The sequence below is a fragment of the Mustela lutreola genome, chromosome X (assembly GCF_030435805.1).
Source record: "Mustela lutreola isolate mMusLut2 chromosome X, mMusLut2.pri, whole genome shotgun sequence".
Lineage (NCBI taxonomy): Eukaryota > Metazoa > Chordata > Mammalia > Carnivora > Mustelidae > Mustela > Mustela lutreola.
This window is the reverse complement of record NC_081308.1, coordinates 116,898,862-116,917,326: the sequence shown is the minus strand read 5'-3', so window position 1 is coordinate 116,917,326 and position 18,465 is coordinate 116,898,862. Positions and strand designations below refer to the sequence as shown.

The 18,465-nt window shown below is 54.5% G+C and overlaps 1 protein-coding gene and 1 pseudogene across 1 annotated transcript; one reads left to right on the top strand and one right to left on the bottom strand.

The window, feature by feature from the left end:
• Window positions 1–1,122: 1,122 nt before the first annotated feature.
• LOC131821078 (myosin regulatory light chain 12B-like) lies at window positions 1,123–1,713 on the top strand (annotated as a pseudogene).
• Window positions 1,714–12,847: 11,134 nt separating this feature from the next.
• Window positions 12,848–16,379, bottom strand: SMIM10L2A (small integral membrane protein 10 like 2A). The gene is made up of 2 exons (XM_059158034.1): window positions 15,524–16,379; window positions 12,848–14,716 (listed from the first exon to the last, which is right to left on the bottom strand). The coding sequence occupies exon 1, from the start codon at window positions 16,158–16,160 to the stop codon at window positions 15,924–15,926; it is 237 nt and encodes a 78-aa protein (XP_059014017.1). The 5' UTR covers window positions 16,161–16,379; the 3' UTR covers window positions 12,848–14,716; window positions 15,524–15,923.
• Between the last annotated feature and the right edge of the window lie 2,086 nt (window positions 16,380–18,465).

Here is an 18,465-nt window from a genome sequence, read left to right as displayed (position 1 = left end):
TTTTAACAAGGACTGGTGTGAAGAATGTGTTGAGGGGGGGAATAATGGGGCCATTTTTGACCCCAGTTCTGCAGGAACTTGGCACTAGGTAAGGTAGTTATAGAATAAGATGCAAGGACACGGGACAGGGTCCTGCTAGTGGCGCCAGGCAGAAGGCTGGGGCTTGGTTGAAGAAACAAAGCATGTGCCTGGCCTCTGGGACCCAGGGAGAAACCTGCCTTAGGGTACAGACATGCCTGGACTCAAGGTCAGGCAACCTCTCCCCCCACCTTGGCTCTCCCATCCGCTCCCGTTGTCTAGCTCTGTGCCTGTGCCCATGAGCCTGCTTTAGTTCAGTTGTAAAACCAGGAAGCTCACTAATGGGGTCTCAGAGTCACCAGCCCCCAGGCGCTGCTGTTGCTACCGGTCCCCAGACCATACTTGAGTAGTGAGCAAGCCTAGGGGACTGCCCGGTGCGGGTGGCTCACGGACTGGTGTGGGTGAAAGGCCAGAGGCCAAACTCCCATGGCCACATGGCCAGCCCCCCAAGCTTCAGCCTGAGCGGCATCCCTTGGATGTATTTCACATATTAAGCTTCCACCTACATATTGTTTTACATATTAAGTTTTTTCCACCTTGTTTGAAAAAAAGAGGGGTTCCTTTTGTTTATTTTTTAAAAGAGCTTGAAAACCATTGGATTACAGCCCTTCTAGGGTAGAAGATACTTTAGCCAACTTTTATTTTGGAAAATTTCTCTTTTTTAACATTTTATTTATTCATTTGACTGACAGAGAGCACAAGGAGGTGGGCCAGAGGGAGAGGGAGAAGCAGACTCCCCACTGAGCGTGAAGCCTGACACAGGGCTTAATCCCAAGACCCCAGGATCAAGACCTGAGCCAAAGGCAGATTCTCTATCGACCAAGCCACCCAGGCACCCCAATTATGGGAATTTTCAAACACACAGCAAATTCAAAAGAAAAGTCTAACAATCTGGTGTACCCACTACCCAGCCTCAGCACGTACCACCATTTTGTCAACCTCATTCCACACCCAGCTGACAGGAACTCTGAAAACCCAGGCACAGTGCAGCCCCAGTCCGGCATCTGGAGGCCAGCTCTGTTGAATGAAACAATTTCTACGATGATGGCTGACTGGATCCTCATTTATGCTGTAATGAGACTGACTTTAGACAACATGAACTGTAGCTTCTAAAGGACACATCTCTAGAATGAAAGAGCCAGCACGTGGAGCAAAAAGGCAAAGACCAAGAAGGCAACATACCATGTGTTTGCCATGTTTGACCAGCCACAGATTTAGGAATTCAAGGTCTTCAGCATGACTGATCAGAACAGAGATGGTTTCATCAACAAGGATAATTTGCATGCTATGCTCACTTCTCTAGGGCAGAATCCAACTGACGCACACCTCAATGCCATGATGAAGGATGCCCTAGGGGGCCTGTAAATTTCACCTTGCTCCTCATGATGTTTGGTGAGAAGTTGAATGGCACAGATCCAGAAGACGTCATCTGAAATGCTTTTGCTTGGTTTCGTGAAGAAACAACAGGCATGACTCAGGAACATTATCTGAGAGAGTTGTTGACGACAATGGGAGATCGGTTTCTAGACAAGGAAGTATATGAGCTGTACAGGGACTATTGATAAAAAGGGAGATTTCAATAACATTGAGTTCACATGCATCTTTAAACATGAATCAATGGACAAAGATCTCTGAAAGAACTCCAGATAAAAACTTCCAACTGCCATGCCCTACTTCCTTTTCTCTCCTAGATGCTTACCTTCACTCTCACAGAACCTGTTGAATGAGATCAATTTTCACAACTTTGCCTTTTTAAAAAATGTATTTATTGCAGATCTTTCTGCACTTAGCACTGGTATAATAAGACTGGAAACAGGGGTGAGGTTGTAAGTTATATTGAAAAAGATTGCAGGGGTGCCTCAGTTGAGCATCTGACTCTTGCTTTCAACTCAGGTCATGGTCTCAGAGTCATGAGATCGAGCCCCACATTGGGCTCTGTGCTAGATTGGGAGTCTGCTTGAGAGATTCCCCCTTTCCTTCCCCCTCTGCCCCTCCTCCCCTCACCCTGTTTGTGCATGTGTGCACTCGCTCTCTCTCCAAAAAAAAAAAAAAAAAGAGAGAGAGAGAGAGATTGCAAATAAAAAATCAGCAAATGTGAAAGCCCAGGAAAATATATTCATATTTCTGGTTTTGCTGGATTTTTATATTTTTATATAATGAAAATGATGTATTTTGAAATAAAGATTATTCTGACTCAAATAGAATATAATGACAAGTTAAACAAATGAGTGGTTAGGGCACCTGGGTGGCTCAGTCGGTTAAGCATCTGCCATTGGCTAGAGTCATGATCCTGGGGTCCTGGGATCGAGCCCCTAGTCCGGCTCCTTGCTCCACTGGGAGCCTGCTTCTCCTGCTCCCTCTGCCCTACCTTGTACTTGTGCACACTCCCTGTCAAATAATCAAATTAAATTAAATTAAAATTAGTGAAAGCTGGGGATAGTCTTTTTTCCAGATTTCCAACCTCATATAATTCAAATTTCATGGTAAAATGGATTTTTCACGTATGTGGGACAATGTTCTTCAAAACTTTTAAGTACATTTTCACTGCGTGCATTGAAAACTGGTTGTGCCTTTAGTTTTTTCTATGCTTCTAATAAGTTATATGTTTGAACTACTGAATGATAAATATAAGATGTATCTGAGAAAATATTCAATATTTTATTGATTTAAGATTCTTTTTTAAAAGATTTTATTTATTTGTCAGAAAGAGAGCACAAGCAGGGGGAACAGCAGGCAGAGGGAGAAGCAGACTTCCCTCTGAGCATGGAGCCCTATGTCGGCTTGATCCCAGGACCTGGGATCCTGACATGAGCTGAAAGCAGATGTTTAATCCATTGAGCCACCCAGGCGCCCCTTGATCTAAGATTCTAAGAATCAGCAAAATTCTGAACATTTACTATGCACAAGGTATTATACATACATGATTTTCACTGACTCTCCCCAACAACTTTGTAAGATAGATTTTTATTAGCTCCATATTTTAAATGGGGAACTCATTTGTTTCTTTTTCTTAAAGATTTTTTTTTTAAGTTTTAAGTACAATCTACCCCTCATCATGGGACTCAAACTCACAACCCCAAGAACAAGAGTCCCTGCTCCACCAACTGAGCCAGCCAGGCACGCCATTAAACGGGGAGCTAATTTAAATGAGTCCCAAGTAGTTGAATAATTGGTCAGCGTCACTATTAGTAAGTGAGAGTTGGATTTCCAACCGAGGGCACCGAAGTCCAGAGCTTATAGTGCTGGAACACTGTGCTGTCTCTACAAAAAGCCCCAAATGCCTAGAAGAGGCAAGACATTTCCACTACACTATAACATGATTCTGTAGTTACTATTGAGCTTTAATATAATTGGGATAATTATATGAGTAGAATTTCAGAAAATTCTATCCCAGGTTTTAAAAAAAGCAGAAGACAATAGATTCTAAGCAATGCTATTGTATGTTGAAAGGCAGTGCGAGTATTGTGGTCCGAAAACCATGTCGACAAGGGTGCTATGAGCTCACGTAAAATTCTCAAGGCCAAACAACTTGAGAAATAGATGAGAAAATTTTTGAAAAGGAAAAAAGTGCCTTTAAAATGAAGTCTCCTATTGCTGTTCAATATCTCTTCCCTCTTCTGAAAATGTCTAATTGGTGTTGATTTTTAACTTTCTTTTAAAGACTTCTATTAATTTATTTTAGATAGGGAGAATGTGGTAGAGGGAGCACGAGTTGGGGGGAGCAGTGCAGAGGGAGATGGGGAAGATGGCTTCCGCTGAGCAGGAAGCCCGATGCAGGGCTCGATCCCAGAACCCTGGGATCATGACCTGAGCCAAAGGCAGATGCTTCACCAACTGAGGCACCCAAACGTCCCTTGAGATGGTATTTTATCTGTCTAAAATCAATCCATTTACACATTGTTTAGGACTTGTGCTTTATAGCTTGGGTACCTACACAAATCTCTGCTCACTTACTACCACCTAGTTTTTCTGGACTTCCACTTCCTCATCAGTCCACTCTTGTGGTCTAGGATAGGGCTGCACAGTTCAGAAGAGCTTTCCCATTTATTATCCAAACTCACAGCCTGGAGGTAAGTAGACTTGAACCAAGCTAAAGTTTAGAACTGCAGAAGCACTTAATCACAGTTCCTCAAGTACAGGAATTCGTATCTGGTTCCCTTTTCCACTTACGAGCTTAAAGGCACCAGGAAGCAGCGCAAAACCACATGAAGAATCACCGTATGCTTAAGGAAAAGGGAAAGAAAACCCAGTGGGACTATCTTGATCATCATTAAGCCAATATTTATCAATCACCTGTTACGTGCCAGGCCCGGTTCTAAGTGTTGGGAATAAATGGGGGGCAGGACAGACAAGGACACTGCCCTCCTGGGGTAAACATTCTCTAGTTGAGAGACAACCAAGAAGCAGGCGGGGCACAGGGTGGTCAGCAACACCTCTTTGAGATGTCACATTAGGTAGAGGTCCAAATGAGAAGGAGGTCCCGTGAAATGATCAGAGTGAGCCTCTCCCTCCAAAAAGGACAGCTCCTCTCAAGGCACATCTGGGAGAATCACTGGCAGAACACAAGAGAACAGCAGAAGGAAGGGACCTACTGTGTGGCCTAAGTGCCGAATCCTAGGGCTTAAAGCAGCAGAAGAAACATGCTTTCTGGTTTTTTGTTTTGTTTTGGTTTGGTTTTTTTTTTTCCTTTAAATTCAATTAATTAACATATAGTGTATCATTGGTTTCAGAGGTAGAGGTTGGTGATTCTTCAGTCTTACATAATACCCAGGGCTCACTATAAGCTTCCATTTTAAAATACTCAGCCCTGGGATGCTGGGTGGCTCAGTGGGTTAAAGTCTCTGCCTTCAGCTCAGGTTATGATCCCAGCATCCTGGGATGGAGTCCCGCATCGGGCTCTCTGCTCAGCGGGGAGCCTGCTTCCCCCTCTCTCTCTCTGCCTGCCTCTCTCCCTCCTTGTGATCTCTGTCCATCAAATAAATAAATAAAGTCTTTAAAATACTCAGCCCTAAAAAAAGAAACAAAAACAAAACAAAACAAAACAAACAAAAACAATTCAGCCTTGCTACTGTATGTAGGACAGAGGGGCAAGCATAGAAGCGAAAAGGCTTCCAGTTTAGAGGCTGTCGCTGTCCCCCAGCAAGACACAAGGGCAACTTGGACTCAGGAAATGCTTTAGGTGATACCTGTAAAATGCCTTTTCTTGCCTGCCCCATTTCCTCCCCTCTATGCTTTCTGACCATCTTTCTGGCATAATTTTAACCTCATTTACTCTATTGCTTTGCTTAAAGCCAGATTGAAAGATCGAGGGGAGGGACAGCTGGGTGGCTCAGTTGGTTAAGCCTCGCACTCTTCATTTCAGCTCACGTCATGATCTCAGGGTAGTGAGATGGAGCTCCAAGTCTGGCACTGCTCTCAGCAGGGACTCTGCTTGAGATTCTCTCGGCACCCCACCGACTCACCACCGACTCACGTGTTCTTACTCACTCTCTGTCTCTCTTTCTAAAACAAATAAATCTTTTTTAAAAAAAGATTGAGGTGGTACACCTGGGTGGCTCCATGGGTTAAAGCCTCTGCCTTAGGCTCAGGTCATGATCCCAGGGTCCCCGGATCGAGCCCCGCATCGGGCTCTCTGCTCCGCGGGGAGCCTGCTTTCTCCTCTCTCTCTGCCTGCCTTTCTGCCTTCTTGTGACCTCTCTGTCAAATACATAAATAAAATCTTAAAAAATATAAAAAAGATTGAGGGGTAAAAAGCTTTCAAGATTAAAAACAAAAGGGCTGGGGTGGCTCAGTTGGTTAAGCATCTGTTTTTGACTCAGGTCATGATCCCAGAGTCCTGGGATCGAGCCCCACATCGGGCTCCCTGCTTCTTCTCTCCCTCCTCTTGCAGCTTCCCCTGCTTGTGCTCTCTCTCTCTCTCTGACAAATGAATAGACAAAATCTTTAAAAAATAATAAAGATTAGGAAAAAAACAACTTAATTGTTTCTTGGGTGCCTTATGTCTGAAGCTGTTGCCTCTCACCTACATTGTCTATAAAGAACACTATGGGGGCGCCTGAGTGGCTCAGTGGGTTGAAGACTCTGTCTTCGGCTCAGGTCATGATCCCAGGGTCCTGGGATCAAGCCCTGTATGGGGCTCTCTGCTCAGTGGGGAGCCTGCTTCCTCCTCTCTCTGTCTCTGCCTGCCTCTTTGCCTACTTGTCTGTCAAATAAATAAATAAAGTCTTTAAAAAAAAAAAAAAAAGAACACTATGGAATCCAGTACTGGAAGGTATCTATGCCAAGGCCTTGTTCCTCTTCAGCGTCCAATAAATATTATTAGCGATGATGATCAAACCAAACCAAATCAAATGAGGATCAGCAGCAAAGAAACATAAAGATTATCAGATTATCTTTGGTTTCTGAAACGCTGGGATTCCAAATTCTTCCCCCACAACAAACAAGGCGGGCTGGAGCGCCTCCCGGCTGGGCTGGACACAGAAGTGGGGAGTAAGTGGGCCCTGCATAGAGAGCTCTCAGGAAGCAGGGACAAGAACTTCAAGGCATGGCAAGGCCTGGTTCTCCCTGGCAGGAGAAAAGTTGAAATCACAGGAAGGAACAGAGTCGGGGCAGGAATGTGGCCAGGCTCTTGTGCTTCAGAGCTCCCAGAGGCACTGCTGAGAGAGACAGACAGACGGACAGCACCCAGAGTCTTGCTGCTGTGGCTGCTGGGGGCCAAGCGGTCAGGCACGCTAGGACGCAGGACGTTTCCAGCAAGGCCGGGCCCAGAGGAGACCTGGGAGCTTCGGGGCCCTCCCTGCAGACGGGAGCTGCAGGACAGCCATCAGAGTCACAGGCGGCTGTCTTTCCCAAAGGGGGACCCGTGTGGACAGAGGGAATGCCCTCTGCTTCAGGTTCTCCTTCTCTCCTTTTCCATCCCTGTTGTCCCTCCCAGTCCTCCACCCCGCAGCGCAGGGCTGGCCGAGGAGAGGGGCCAGCCGAGGTGCGGACACCGCCAAGGAAAGCCAGATTGAAAGATCGAGGGACCAGAGCGCTAGGGACGGTGCTCCCGGTGTGCAGGGCGCCCCAGCGGCTGTGACCTCCGCGGCCCGTCCCCTGCGCCCGGCACCCCCGCAGCATGGCGACATCCGGACCCCGAGACAGCCTGCCTGGAGGATGTGGCCCGTGCTCCTCTCGCCGGCCACGAAGCTGGGGCTCAGGGAGCCGCCGGGCTCTTCCCACGGCCACTGGGAAGCTGTCCCGCTGCTGGACCCAGCGACGGAGTCCATGGCCTTGACACCGACACTGGGCTTCCTTTCGGCTTCCCGGAGAAGGAGCAGCCTGTATGACCGGCTACGAGGAAGGCTCCTAGCCAATAGAGACCAGTCCTCCTTCCCCAAGACCGCTCCCACGCGCCGGGCTCCGTGCCCAGGGCTGACTCCCTGACCTGCCTGACTTCCCCGATTGCTCACAGGACCTCGGAATTACCAATCCGTGTGCCCAGGAAGAACGTGAAGGGCGGAGAGTACGAACGAGGGGCCTGGCACCCGCCTCATAGCCCGAAGAGCCGGGGTTCCAGCCCGGCGGCTCTCCCCTCCCAAGCCGGCTGGAACCGCAAGGCGCCTCCTTTCTAGACGGGACTGGCCGTCTCCGGGTGCTAATGGAGTTCTGAACAGACCTGGGGACACCGGGGGCCCCGGCTCCCCACGCTGGGTCGGAAAATCACGGTGGTAGCATGCATGTCATCGGAAGCACATGGTCCTTCCTGGGTCTTCTTCGCTCGAGATCTTGCGTCTCGGGTAACTCGAAAACCTACAAGTATCAACCTCGTGTTTTACCCATTTACAGGAAGCGAATGCTGCCCAAGCGGGATGACCAGCTCTTTGCTCCGGGCCCCGGTCTGGCTTGTGCTACGAGAGCGCCGCCACCTGCTGGCGACTCCCTTGAACTACAGCAGAAAGCCTGGACGGGGCGGGTCGGCGGGCAGGGGCCCAGCCCCGCAGAGCAGGTTTGGATAAGGGGAAGGGAAGGAGGTCTTGGGGCGACTAAAGGAGGTCGGGGATGTGGGTCTCAAGGGGAGCCTGCAGGGCATCTGCTTTAGCCGGTTCACTGTGATGCCCGGGGTGATCGGGCCTGACTTTTTCTGAAATTTGACGTCAGGGAGAAGCCGCCCCGCAGTTCAGCTGAGCACCGCAGTCCCTGCAGGGGCATAACGGGTGGTTTCCTCTCTGACACGCACGGCACGGCTTTGAGGTAAGTGCTCTCTGTGATGTGAGCTTAGGGTCAAGTTGCATTTTTACGGGCGTGTTTTTCCAGGGATGCCAGGACTTTCTTGAAAATAGGATCGTGTCTCTATTGGACTGCCTGGGTGCTTCTGTCAAAAGCCCGTCCTCCGCGCAGTTCCGAGCATATTCTGAGCTCTCGGTTCTGTCCACTGATCTCGATCTTTCCGCAGTAGCACAAGGCCTGGATGAAGGCTGTGAGTCTTGAAATCAGGTACTGAAAATCCCGAAACTCGGTTCACTTTCCAAATTGTTTGGCTCTCCTCAGCCCTCTGCATTTATGTGCAAACGTTGGAATCACCTCGGTCATCTCTTTAAGAAGCCCTGATATCACTTTTCCTTTCCAATCAGAATGCTTGTATTTGGTGGTGGTGGTGGGGGGGGGGGGGAATGAGGAACTTAGTGCACTGGCTAGGATCTCCCCTATAATGTAGAATAGAAATGGCAAAAGGGCACAGCCTGCATTGTTCCCGAGGGCAGAGAAAATATTCATTCTCTCACCATTAAGTGCTATGCGCACGGTAAGATTGGGTAGACCCTCCTTACTGGGCTGAGAAAATGCCTTTCTATATACCAATTTCGCTGAAAATGATGCTCGTGGACGGGTGTTGGATTTTGTCAAATCTTCCGGCACCTACTGTAAGGGTCAGGTTTTCCCCCTTCTTATATTAATATGGAGTAAACCGTGAATTGACTTTAAGATGAAATCAACGTTGCATTCCGGGAGAAATCCCACTTGGTCCCGGTATCTCCAGGGTGTTTGGACCCAGCCTTGCCTGGTCTCTCCACTTTCCATTCACACAGCATGTGGTCCCAGTGGCTGAGAAAAGAGAATCGCATGGTTGGGGGTGAAGAGCCACCAGCATGTTCTAGGGCCGCAGCCTGGCTCAAAAGCCTTCCAGGACAGGCTCTCATCTTCCCAAGGCCCCCACCGAGGAGCCCCCCGGCCCCCTCAAGCGCACACAGGGGCACCGGCCCCAGCCCATTTCTCTACGGCCAGCATATTGGCTGTCTCAGCAGGAGCGGAGGAGACAGACCCTCCTTGCCCTCCACCTCTCAGTGGCCACAAGAGCCAGTCTGCTGCCTCCCCACTGCCTGGATGGTGGCAGGGGCGGGCCCTACAGGAGGCAGGCTTAGAGGTCTGGAGCTTGGGGGCCCTGCGACGGCAGCAGTGATCCTTGTGGGTACAGAGGCTGAGGCACAGAAGCAGGACACGGGCCCTGACAGGCTGCTGTGACCACAGAACATGCACAAGGCAGAGACTGTGAGAGAGGCAGGCCTTCTGCTTTGTTTCGTGTGGCGGGCCACGCGGGTGCTGGTGACCTTGGGACCTTGCTCGGCCTTGGGACCAGGGCTGTGGCCTTCCTCCACGGGAAGGTGGACCCTCAGAGGGCGACAGCCTAAGGCAGCTCGGTGCCCTGCCACGGACTATCTCCGTCCTTCTGCGCCCACTCAAGGATCTTCTCCAGAGGGGCTCCCCTAACCCGGTCCCGACTACAAGGGTGGCTCCATCTCGTGGTTATGGGGGAGGCGTGTGCCCCAGTCCCCGACAGCTGGGTCTGCATTCCCCTAAGCCTCTGATTTTCCTGTCCCACCCCAGTGCTGACAATGCTGGCAGAAAAGCCTGTGGGGGGAGGGCTTCCCCTCCCCTGCATGTCCCCAGCATTTCCAGCAGACTCCTTCCTGAGTCCCCACATGCTGGGTCTCCCTGATTGGAGGGTGCATTTGACTTTGTTTCCCAAACACACGTGTCTTTGACGCCAAGTGGTCAAGTCCTAGGTCAGTTGCTGGAAGCAGGCTTGGGGCCACATGGAAGGGGCTGCGCTTTGTATCCTGAAATCCTGCCCCAGAGTTGGGAACTGAAGGGGGCCGACTCAGGGGACACCAGGGCAGGCATCACTATGTCAGGGGCACCCACGAACACCGAGAAGTTTTGCTGGGGTAGACGGCAGTCCTACCCTGACACATGGATCCGATGAGCCGAGCCCGTGTCTCTGCCAAGCACCGGACTCAGGGCCGTCCAAGCATTATTGCCACACGGCCCTCAGAAAACCCTGCAGGGAGGTGGCAGTGTCATCATGTCCCCGTTACAGCCGGGAGCAGGGGACACATGCCCAGGGGTGAGGGGGCACCAAGTAGAGTCACCCAGACCCCGAGGCCCAGCAGCCATTGCCTGCTGTGGGCCTCCACCATCTTCCTCAGGATGAGCACACGGCAGGCCCAGAGCAGAAAAGAGTCCGCTCTGTGGTCGGTGTCATCCCCCCCAGCAACAGCCTTCCTGGTGCCTGAATCTGCCGGCAACTCCTCTGCCCCAGAATGTGAGGGCCGCAGAGGAGGCCGAGTCTAGGGGACTGGGCCGTGGAGCACTGCTGCTTAGCCCTCTTCTCTCCCCTTCCTCCGAGGTGGAGTGGCGGGGGCAGCGCACGGAGGGGAGATGGGATGGGGGCTGCAAACCTGCCCAGAAAGGGTGGGAAGGAGGCCCGTGGAAGCTGGGACCCCAGAGAGGAGCAAACGGGAGTCTCCCACAAAGGCTGCCCACAGAGGGTCCTCAGCACAACGGTGGGCAGCAGCCCAGAGACCGAAGATACCTCGGGAGTGCTCCCCATGGGGGAAGCCAGCTGCAAACACGGACAGGTGGAGACAGAGGGGATCCTGGGACGACCCCTGTGCTCCACATGAGAACCACACAGACCCTGTCCTCTCATGGTTGGTGACAGACATGGGAATAAGATCTTCTAAACTCTGAACTCGAGTTTCTCCAGTAACAGGGGGCCACGGAACCTTGGAGGAGTGGCGGAAGCAAAGGCATTTCCCATTTGCAGCCAAGCAAACCAAAAAGCCACACATGGAACAGGACAAAGAGGGGCTGTGGATTGTGGGAAAGCCTGTGCACCAGGGGGACGACCTGTCCCGGCCCCAAGTGCAGCAGCCACAGCAGGGAGCACTGGGGAGGAGGACACAAGAGAACAAGGAGGCCAAGCGCTGCAGACAGCCGGGAGGCAGGTGCACTGCGCCAGGAAACTAACCCATGAGCCTGTCTTGTCGGCGTTCGTGTGAGGACGTGTCCACGCACCCACCTGCCGGGGTCAGGGGTCTTCACGAGGCCCTCACTGGGGTCAGTCCCACGTGCTGTCCAGGTGGGCTCAGCCACACCACACTCTCTCAGGGCTGCGACCTGGGTGGGAACCGCTCCTCATGGGGGGCGAGGGGTGGAAAGTCCGCTCCAAGGACAGGGCAGGAGGTGAGGAGCCTCCAGTTGCTCAGGTCATGCTCCTGGGTCATCCTGGGACCACAGCTTCGCCATGACCTCCTCCAGACGTGGCCGTGGGGATGATGGGCGAGAATCAGGGAAGAAAGCCCCCAGCAGGGCCCCGAGGACTGGGCAGGCTCTCCACACCTGCCTGTTCCCTCCGCTTGCTTTTCTCTCCTCATACACACGAGGCTGCTCTGCATGAGGCCCGAACAGATGTTGAGCAGCCACCGGCTCCCTGAAGGCCCACGGCCACCCTGAGGTCTCCCTACTGGCAACACGAGAGTACACGTGGCCACGCAGCAGACCGAGGAAGAGCTCGGCTCAGAAGGCCACCCTGAGCCAGAGCGGAAGCTGCCTGCCTTCCTCCGCAGCATGGAAGGGTGGTCCTCCCTCCCCAACGTGCCTGGGACCCCGAGCTCTGGTCTGACCCTCCTCTCTTGGTGGCGCCTGGACTGGGTTTGGGACCAACAGGGACTGAACAGAACGGTCTGGACTAAGCAGAGGGAAGCTCAGGGTGCTGGCAGGGACTGGGGTCAGTCCCTTCTGTGGTGGCAGGTGTCCGAAGGCTCTGCTTTGTCAGGGTGCTTTGGCCCCTACTAGTTCCCAGCGGGCAGAGCACCCCCAAGGCCCTTACCCCAGGCTGTGAACCTCCGGGGACCATGACTCTGCACCCTCAGGAGCCCTCCCCCATGGGGATGGGTCGGGGGGCTTCCCTTCCTCAGCCCCTGGGCCCCCCGGGGACCCTCCCCATGGCCAGGCTTCTCTGGGGACTCACTAGGCTGGGGCTCTGAAGGCACAGTTCGGGTCTCAGCCGGGGGGAAGGGCAGCAGGCTTCTGGTCCCCAAGGTTTTATCTTTTCCAAAACTGGGCGCCCACCTCGCCAGCAGGGAGGCCAGGGGCACCTCCCCACCTGCTATGGCAGACGGACCCCGGGTGACCCAAAATGATGTGCAAGGAGCTTCCTTCACCCCATCACCCCAAGCCCACACTCAAGCTTCCACTGTAGTAAGCACTTTCTGAGGCCGGGCTCTGAAACAGAGAGAACACCTAGGTCTCCGGTTATTCAAATAAAGGTTGAGAACGAGACAAATCGCCACCGTCTGGCCAGGCCCGTGCAGCAGCCTTCTCCTCTGGGGCCCCTGGCCTGCAGGCGGTCCCCCAGCATCACTGGGCAGGCCTCCACCCTGCAGCCCTCCCTGGCTCTCCCTCCCCTGCTCCCAACCCCCCAGGGGACCCCACACCAGGAGAGGAGGCCTCCAATTTGACTGGATTTTATTGAACTCAGGGAGGGGTGTATCTTTTTAACTTAGAGGGACAAGATTTGACAACAGCAGGAACGCGAGCATTTCTCTGAGCAGCCCGTGCTGACCAGGACAGTGAATCACACACAGGAAAGGGACAGTCATCTTCTTCAGCCTGTGTCTCGGATTTTGCAGAAGCTCTGCTGTCTGGAACACAGACTGCAAATAAATAAAGTGCATGGAGAGCCTGTCAGGCAGCCAGGGCCCAGTGCGGGCGGGGGTGGGGGGTGCAGCTCGATAAGTACTCAAGACCAAACCCTACTTAAGGCCAATCCTGTCCGAAAAGCAGGGGCAGGACCACAGGCCGAAGAAGTGCAGCCCCTGACCAGTCCCTCAGGGGCCCTGCTGAGACTTCCTGGGCCCCCGGGGCAGGCTGGCATGGGCTGGGGTGCCCCACAGGGCAGGGGTCTCAGGGCAGGGCCCTGAGGCTTCCCCCTCTCTCTGTGAGGAAGAGGATTCCCAGGCCCCAGGCAGCCCCAGCCGGGGAGCGAGTCACCCTGAGGGTGAGACGGGGCCTTGCAAGGGGCACATCTGTGGATCAGCCCTAGGTAGGCCCCACGGGGCTCTCGCACGCTGTCCCATCTGTGGATGGAGTCGGCAGGCCGGCAGGCTCCCAGACGTGGTGCTGGGTGGAGAGGATTGGGGTACAGGAGGTGCCACCGGGACCCGGGACCGCAGAACCCTTGGCACGAGGTGAGAGCCATCACACCCTGTCTGTGGGAAGCTGCAGGGCACACATGGTGGCCTCATTGGGCCTCGGTCCCCGGGGTGAGGCAGGCAGAGCTCTTCGCTCAGGACCCGTCCTCTAGAGGGCGACTAAGGAGGGCAGAAGGGTGACACAGGGCCACTCTGTCCCTGGGGCTGGACAGACTGCTTCGGTTTTCAGTCCCAGGAATTTGGAGCCTGGGGACCGAGAGCAACTGGGGACAGAGTGGCTGGGGGACCGGGGTCTTTCCTGGCCCCCTTGAGGCCATGGCTGGCCATCCCGGTGGGCCAAGGAGCCGCACATCTGGGGCCTCAGGGCCAATCCAAGCCCATCCAGAGGACGTTCTCTGGCCCGATCCCAGACTGGGGGGTGACGAGCCCGGGGACCCATCTCAGGTTTATCCCTTCACCCTCCTGGTTCCAGCCTGTGCCCAGGGGCCCTGCCACCACCCCACCCCCACTCTGCCACCCAAACCGAGAGGCCCGTGCCACCCAGCTGCCGAGGAGCTCTTGGTCCAGCCTGGGGTGGGGTGGCAGGGGAGGCCAGGCTCTGTGGGTGGAGCCCTCCGCTCTGCAAGGCATTCTAGGACTCTCCCCTGTGTCCATCTCAGCTCTGACGGTCTTCCCTGGGGCCTCCCACACCACCCCAAGAAGAGCCGGTTCCCCACATTCCCTACCCTGGACCTCGTTCTCTCCCCCTACGTCCCCCAGGGGGGCCTTGAACTCCCCTCCCCCACAGAGCCAGATTTTCTCAAAGACGGGGCGCAGATTCAGCCCCACTCCTTTGTATCTGTAGGACAAGGACACATCTCTCCCAGTCCCAGAGCCAGCTCTTCCAATCATCAGGTGGGGAGCGCAGAACGCCCTCAAAGTGTCGTTGCTAGGAGATGCAGCGCTGAGGTGACAGGGTCACGTCTTTCCCCATGCCAGAACGGGACCACCGGCTACCCCAGCAGCCGGTGCCTCTGCCTGGAAGGTCCTTTCTCTCCTCCCGGGCTAGGCCCTTTGCCCAGCAGCTCCCCAGGCAGCACTGGGCCCAGGGGCCGCCTCTGGGCAGGGATTGCAGTCTCTCGACAAGGCCACGGAAGGGGTGGGTCACCACCTACAAACACTGGTTCCTGAAAGACAGAGAGATGGAGACTCCACAGTGGTCCCACAGAGTGTGGGGCGCCTTTCCCCAAGGGCTGCCTCCTCGCAAGCCGCTGCTCCACCCGCTCTCCGCTCCCCAGCCTGCGAGCTGCCCTGGGCTCAAGGAGACCCCCATTTCCCTGGCTCCTCTGGGCGCACAAGGACTGCTGGATGCGGCCTTCAGTGGCACCAGGAGGGCAGACCTAGGGGCAGACCTAGGGGCCGGTGGGAGGGTGGCGGCAGGGATAGGGTCGAGCGGCCTTCCCACTCCTCTGGGTCTCCAAATGGCCAAGTGCCCAGCGCCAGAGGACGCCCCCAGGACGGGAGGGGAGCCCCAGGCACAGAAGGAGCAGGCCCCCAACACAGGGCTAGAGGCAGCTGCCCAGACCCCAGGGGCCTGAGGGTTTAGAAGAGGCACCCACCAGGGCTTTGGCCAAGAACACAACCCCCCTCCCTGTCTGGCTCCCCAAGGGGCTGAAAGGTGGCAACATCTTTTCCTTCTGGAGCCTTCCCCGGCGCCTCCCCCAGCCCATTCCTCTCCATTCCCTGGGGTTCAGGTGGCAGCACCAGGGCCTCTGGGGAGAGCAGGGCGGGATGGGCTGACGCTCCGAGATGCCCTCGCCGCCCCCACCCCACCCCTCCGGGAATGAGGACCAGAGAGTATGGGGCGCCTGTGGCCTCCCGCCTGGGCAGCTCAGGGGCTGGCTTCCTGGGGTCCCGTCCACATTGCCCCCTGCCACCGAGACGTCATGGCAAGCGCCGCCGCCAGCCCGCGGGTCCAGCCTCTGGCCTCCTACCTTGTGGATCGGGGCCAGTCAAGTCCCTGCTGCAGAATTTTTCCTTGCGGCTTCCCGGGCTCTGGCCAACGTGAGGCAACAGGTCGGCAGCCCTCGAATCGTTTTTTGGTTTGTTTGGTTTTTTCCCCTCGAGCCCGACAGTAAGGGCCCGTTTGCAGAGTTTCTGTGCAATAGGTCACCGGCCACGCCGCGGGCGGGCGGCCGGTCGTGGCCGGGGTCCGGCCGGGTGGCTGGGCGGCCGGGTGGCCGGCGCCCCCCCGCGGAAGTCTAGGGCCCGGGGGCCCGGGCCGCCCCGCCTCCTGCCCCCGCCGCGTCCCGCCGGCCGTCCTCCATGCCGGCGCCCCTGCCCGGCGCGGCCCGGTGCGCGGGACCCTCCGGCGGGGGCTGCGGCGGCGCCCGCTCACTCGATCCGCACCTGCAGGCGGACGTTGAGCATCACCGAGGCCACCACGTAGAAGTAGGGGAAGTTCATGCGCAGCCGCCAGGCCAGGTCGAAGAAGGTGATCAGCGTGCGCGTCAGCCCCTTGCAGAAGGCGCCGTACGAGCCGCGGGCCGCCGCCGAGCGCGACAGCCGCACCGCCAGGCCCGACAGGGCCGCCGCCGCCGCCGCCGCCGACAGAGCCGCCGACGCCGCCATGGGTCCGGGCCGGCGCAGGCCCCGCCGACCCAGGGGAGAGCGTGCGGCCGGACAGGTGGACGCGAGGCCTGAGGCGCCCCGCCGGCCGCCGGTGCCCTCCCGCCCCGCCCCCGTCACTCCTTCCCTGGCTGGGTCCGGGATGCAGCCTCCGCGGCCGCCTCCACGCCTCCGCCGCCGCCCCTCCGGAGCAGCCTAGGGCGAGCCCCGCCCCTCGCCGGCTGCCGGGGCGGCCGCCGCCAGCGTAACCCCGCCCCTCGTGTGGCCACGCCCCCTCCCGGGCCCCGCGGAGCGGCCGCCGCCGGCCCGGGACCGCCCACAGGACCTCCCCGCCAGCGAGCCCCGCCTCCTCCTGGGCGCCCAAGGGCAGAGCTCGAGGGCAGGAAGGGGTTGGAAGGTGGTATCCCCGGGGATCGCTTTTGGGGCGTGTCCTTGAGCGGACCCGGGGCTGGGGGGGACGGAGTGTTTGGACCACCATGCTCTTAAGGTGCAGATGGCTTACTGGGAAGGCCCCGCATGTTTACTGTATCCCCCTTCCCCGCTGTCTCCGCACAAAACCCGGCCAGGCAACCCATTGTACCTTTCTTTAATCCGCGTTTCTCTGCTAATTCAGCGGCACTGAAGTTTCACCAAAGCCTGGGCGCGTTTTTTTCTTTTTCCTGTATTTGCTAGTCATGTGTATTTCTTTTTTGGTGAATTGACTCGTTACCCTCATTGTCTTTACCTTTCACCCCACAGTGATTTCTAAATACTCCTCTTAAGTGTATGTTTGCCCTGGACACGGCACAAGGTCTCTTCCTGTTTTCATTTGCCCTTGTTCGGGGCTGTTTTCCTTGCTGGTGGGTTTAAAAGCCCTTTCATGGTTTCATCTTATCTTTATGCTAAACCAAATCCAACCACAAATCGACCACTTTTCAAGACTATTGAAATGATCAAGCTTCATTATAGTCATGACTTTTTAAAAGCTGTCTGCAAAAAGTAGATTCATCATGACCTCATCCCTGTTTTCAACAAGGAGGGCTGGCCTGAGTATTCAGGCTCTCTCAAAATGCCTATCATCATCACACTTGAACATGTGTGGCATCTCTGTAACAGGAACACAACGAGTTATATACACTGGCTGAACAGTGGTCATGCCTACATGGTCATGGAGAAAAAAGATAATTTCTTTTTTTTAAGGTTCATTTATTTATTTTATTTTATTTTAAGATTTTGTTTATTTATTTGACAGACAGAGATCACAAGTAGGCAGAGAGAGAGGAGGAGAAGCAGGCTCCCTGCTGAGCAGAGAGCCCAATGCAGGGCTCCATCCCAGGACTCGATCGCAGGACTCTGGGATCATGACCTGAGCCACCCAGGCGCCCCCATTTATTTATTTTAGAGAGCACTGAGCAGGGGAGAAGCAGAGGGAGAGGGAGAAGCAGACTCCCCGCTCAGCAGAGAGACCCATGCGGGCCTGGGTCCCTGAACCCTGACATCATGATCTGAGCCAATATCAAGAGTCCTATGCTTAACGGACTGAACCACCCAGGCACCCCAAAAGAGAATGTCATAAACATTATGTTTTTGTGTGGCATCATGACTTTATCCACAACATAACCATGCGTGGGTGTGAATGCATATAAAATGCCAGGGCAGATGTATCAAATTACTCAACATTGTTTACCTCTGATTAAGTCAATAGAAAGGAAGATGCACTTTTTACTCTCTGTATATATGTATGTATATCCATTTGTATATCTATATTTGTGTAGTGCCACGAAAAAAAATTAATCATTTGAAAAAGAAGGGGCCACAGTAAAACAGGTTTAAGCCAAATAGAAACCCTTTGTTCCAGACTGAATCCAGCCTCATTCATATGCATCGCTTGTGCCTTCTAATCATTTCTGAAACCCTTCCTTGGCCTCATCTCATTTATTTTTAACATTTTATTTTGAAATAATTATGGACTCACAGGAAGTTGCAAAAATAGTACAAAAGAACCTTGCGCCCAGCTTCCTCAATGGTTACATTTTCTATAGATGCAGTATAATATCAAAACCAGGAAACTGGCATTGATACATTACTGTTAGGTAGACTATAGGCCTCATTCAGCCTTCACCATTTTCAGAAACCTCATCAATGTGTGTGTGTGTGTGTGTGTGTGTGTGTGTGTGTGTATCTCCATCCATTTCATCCCATGTCGGGATTTCTGTAATCACCACTACAATCAGTACTCACTAAGCCATGTGTACATATTCTGCTAGAGTGGTATCTATTTCACTTTGGAGTGACTGTAGTACTATGTGTTTAATTTCAGTTTCCACAT

What these genes read in the sequence shown, in the direction of transcription:
- SMIM10L2A (XM_059158034.1), bottom strand. Translation starts at nt 16,160, where the DNA reads ATGGCGGCGTCGGCGGCTCTGTCGGCGGCGGCGGCGGCGGCGGCCCTG.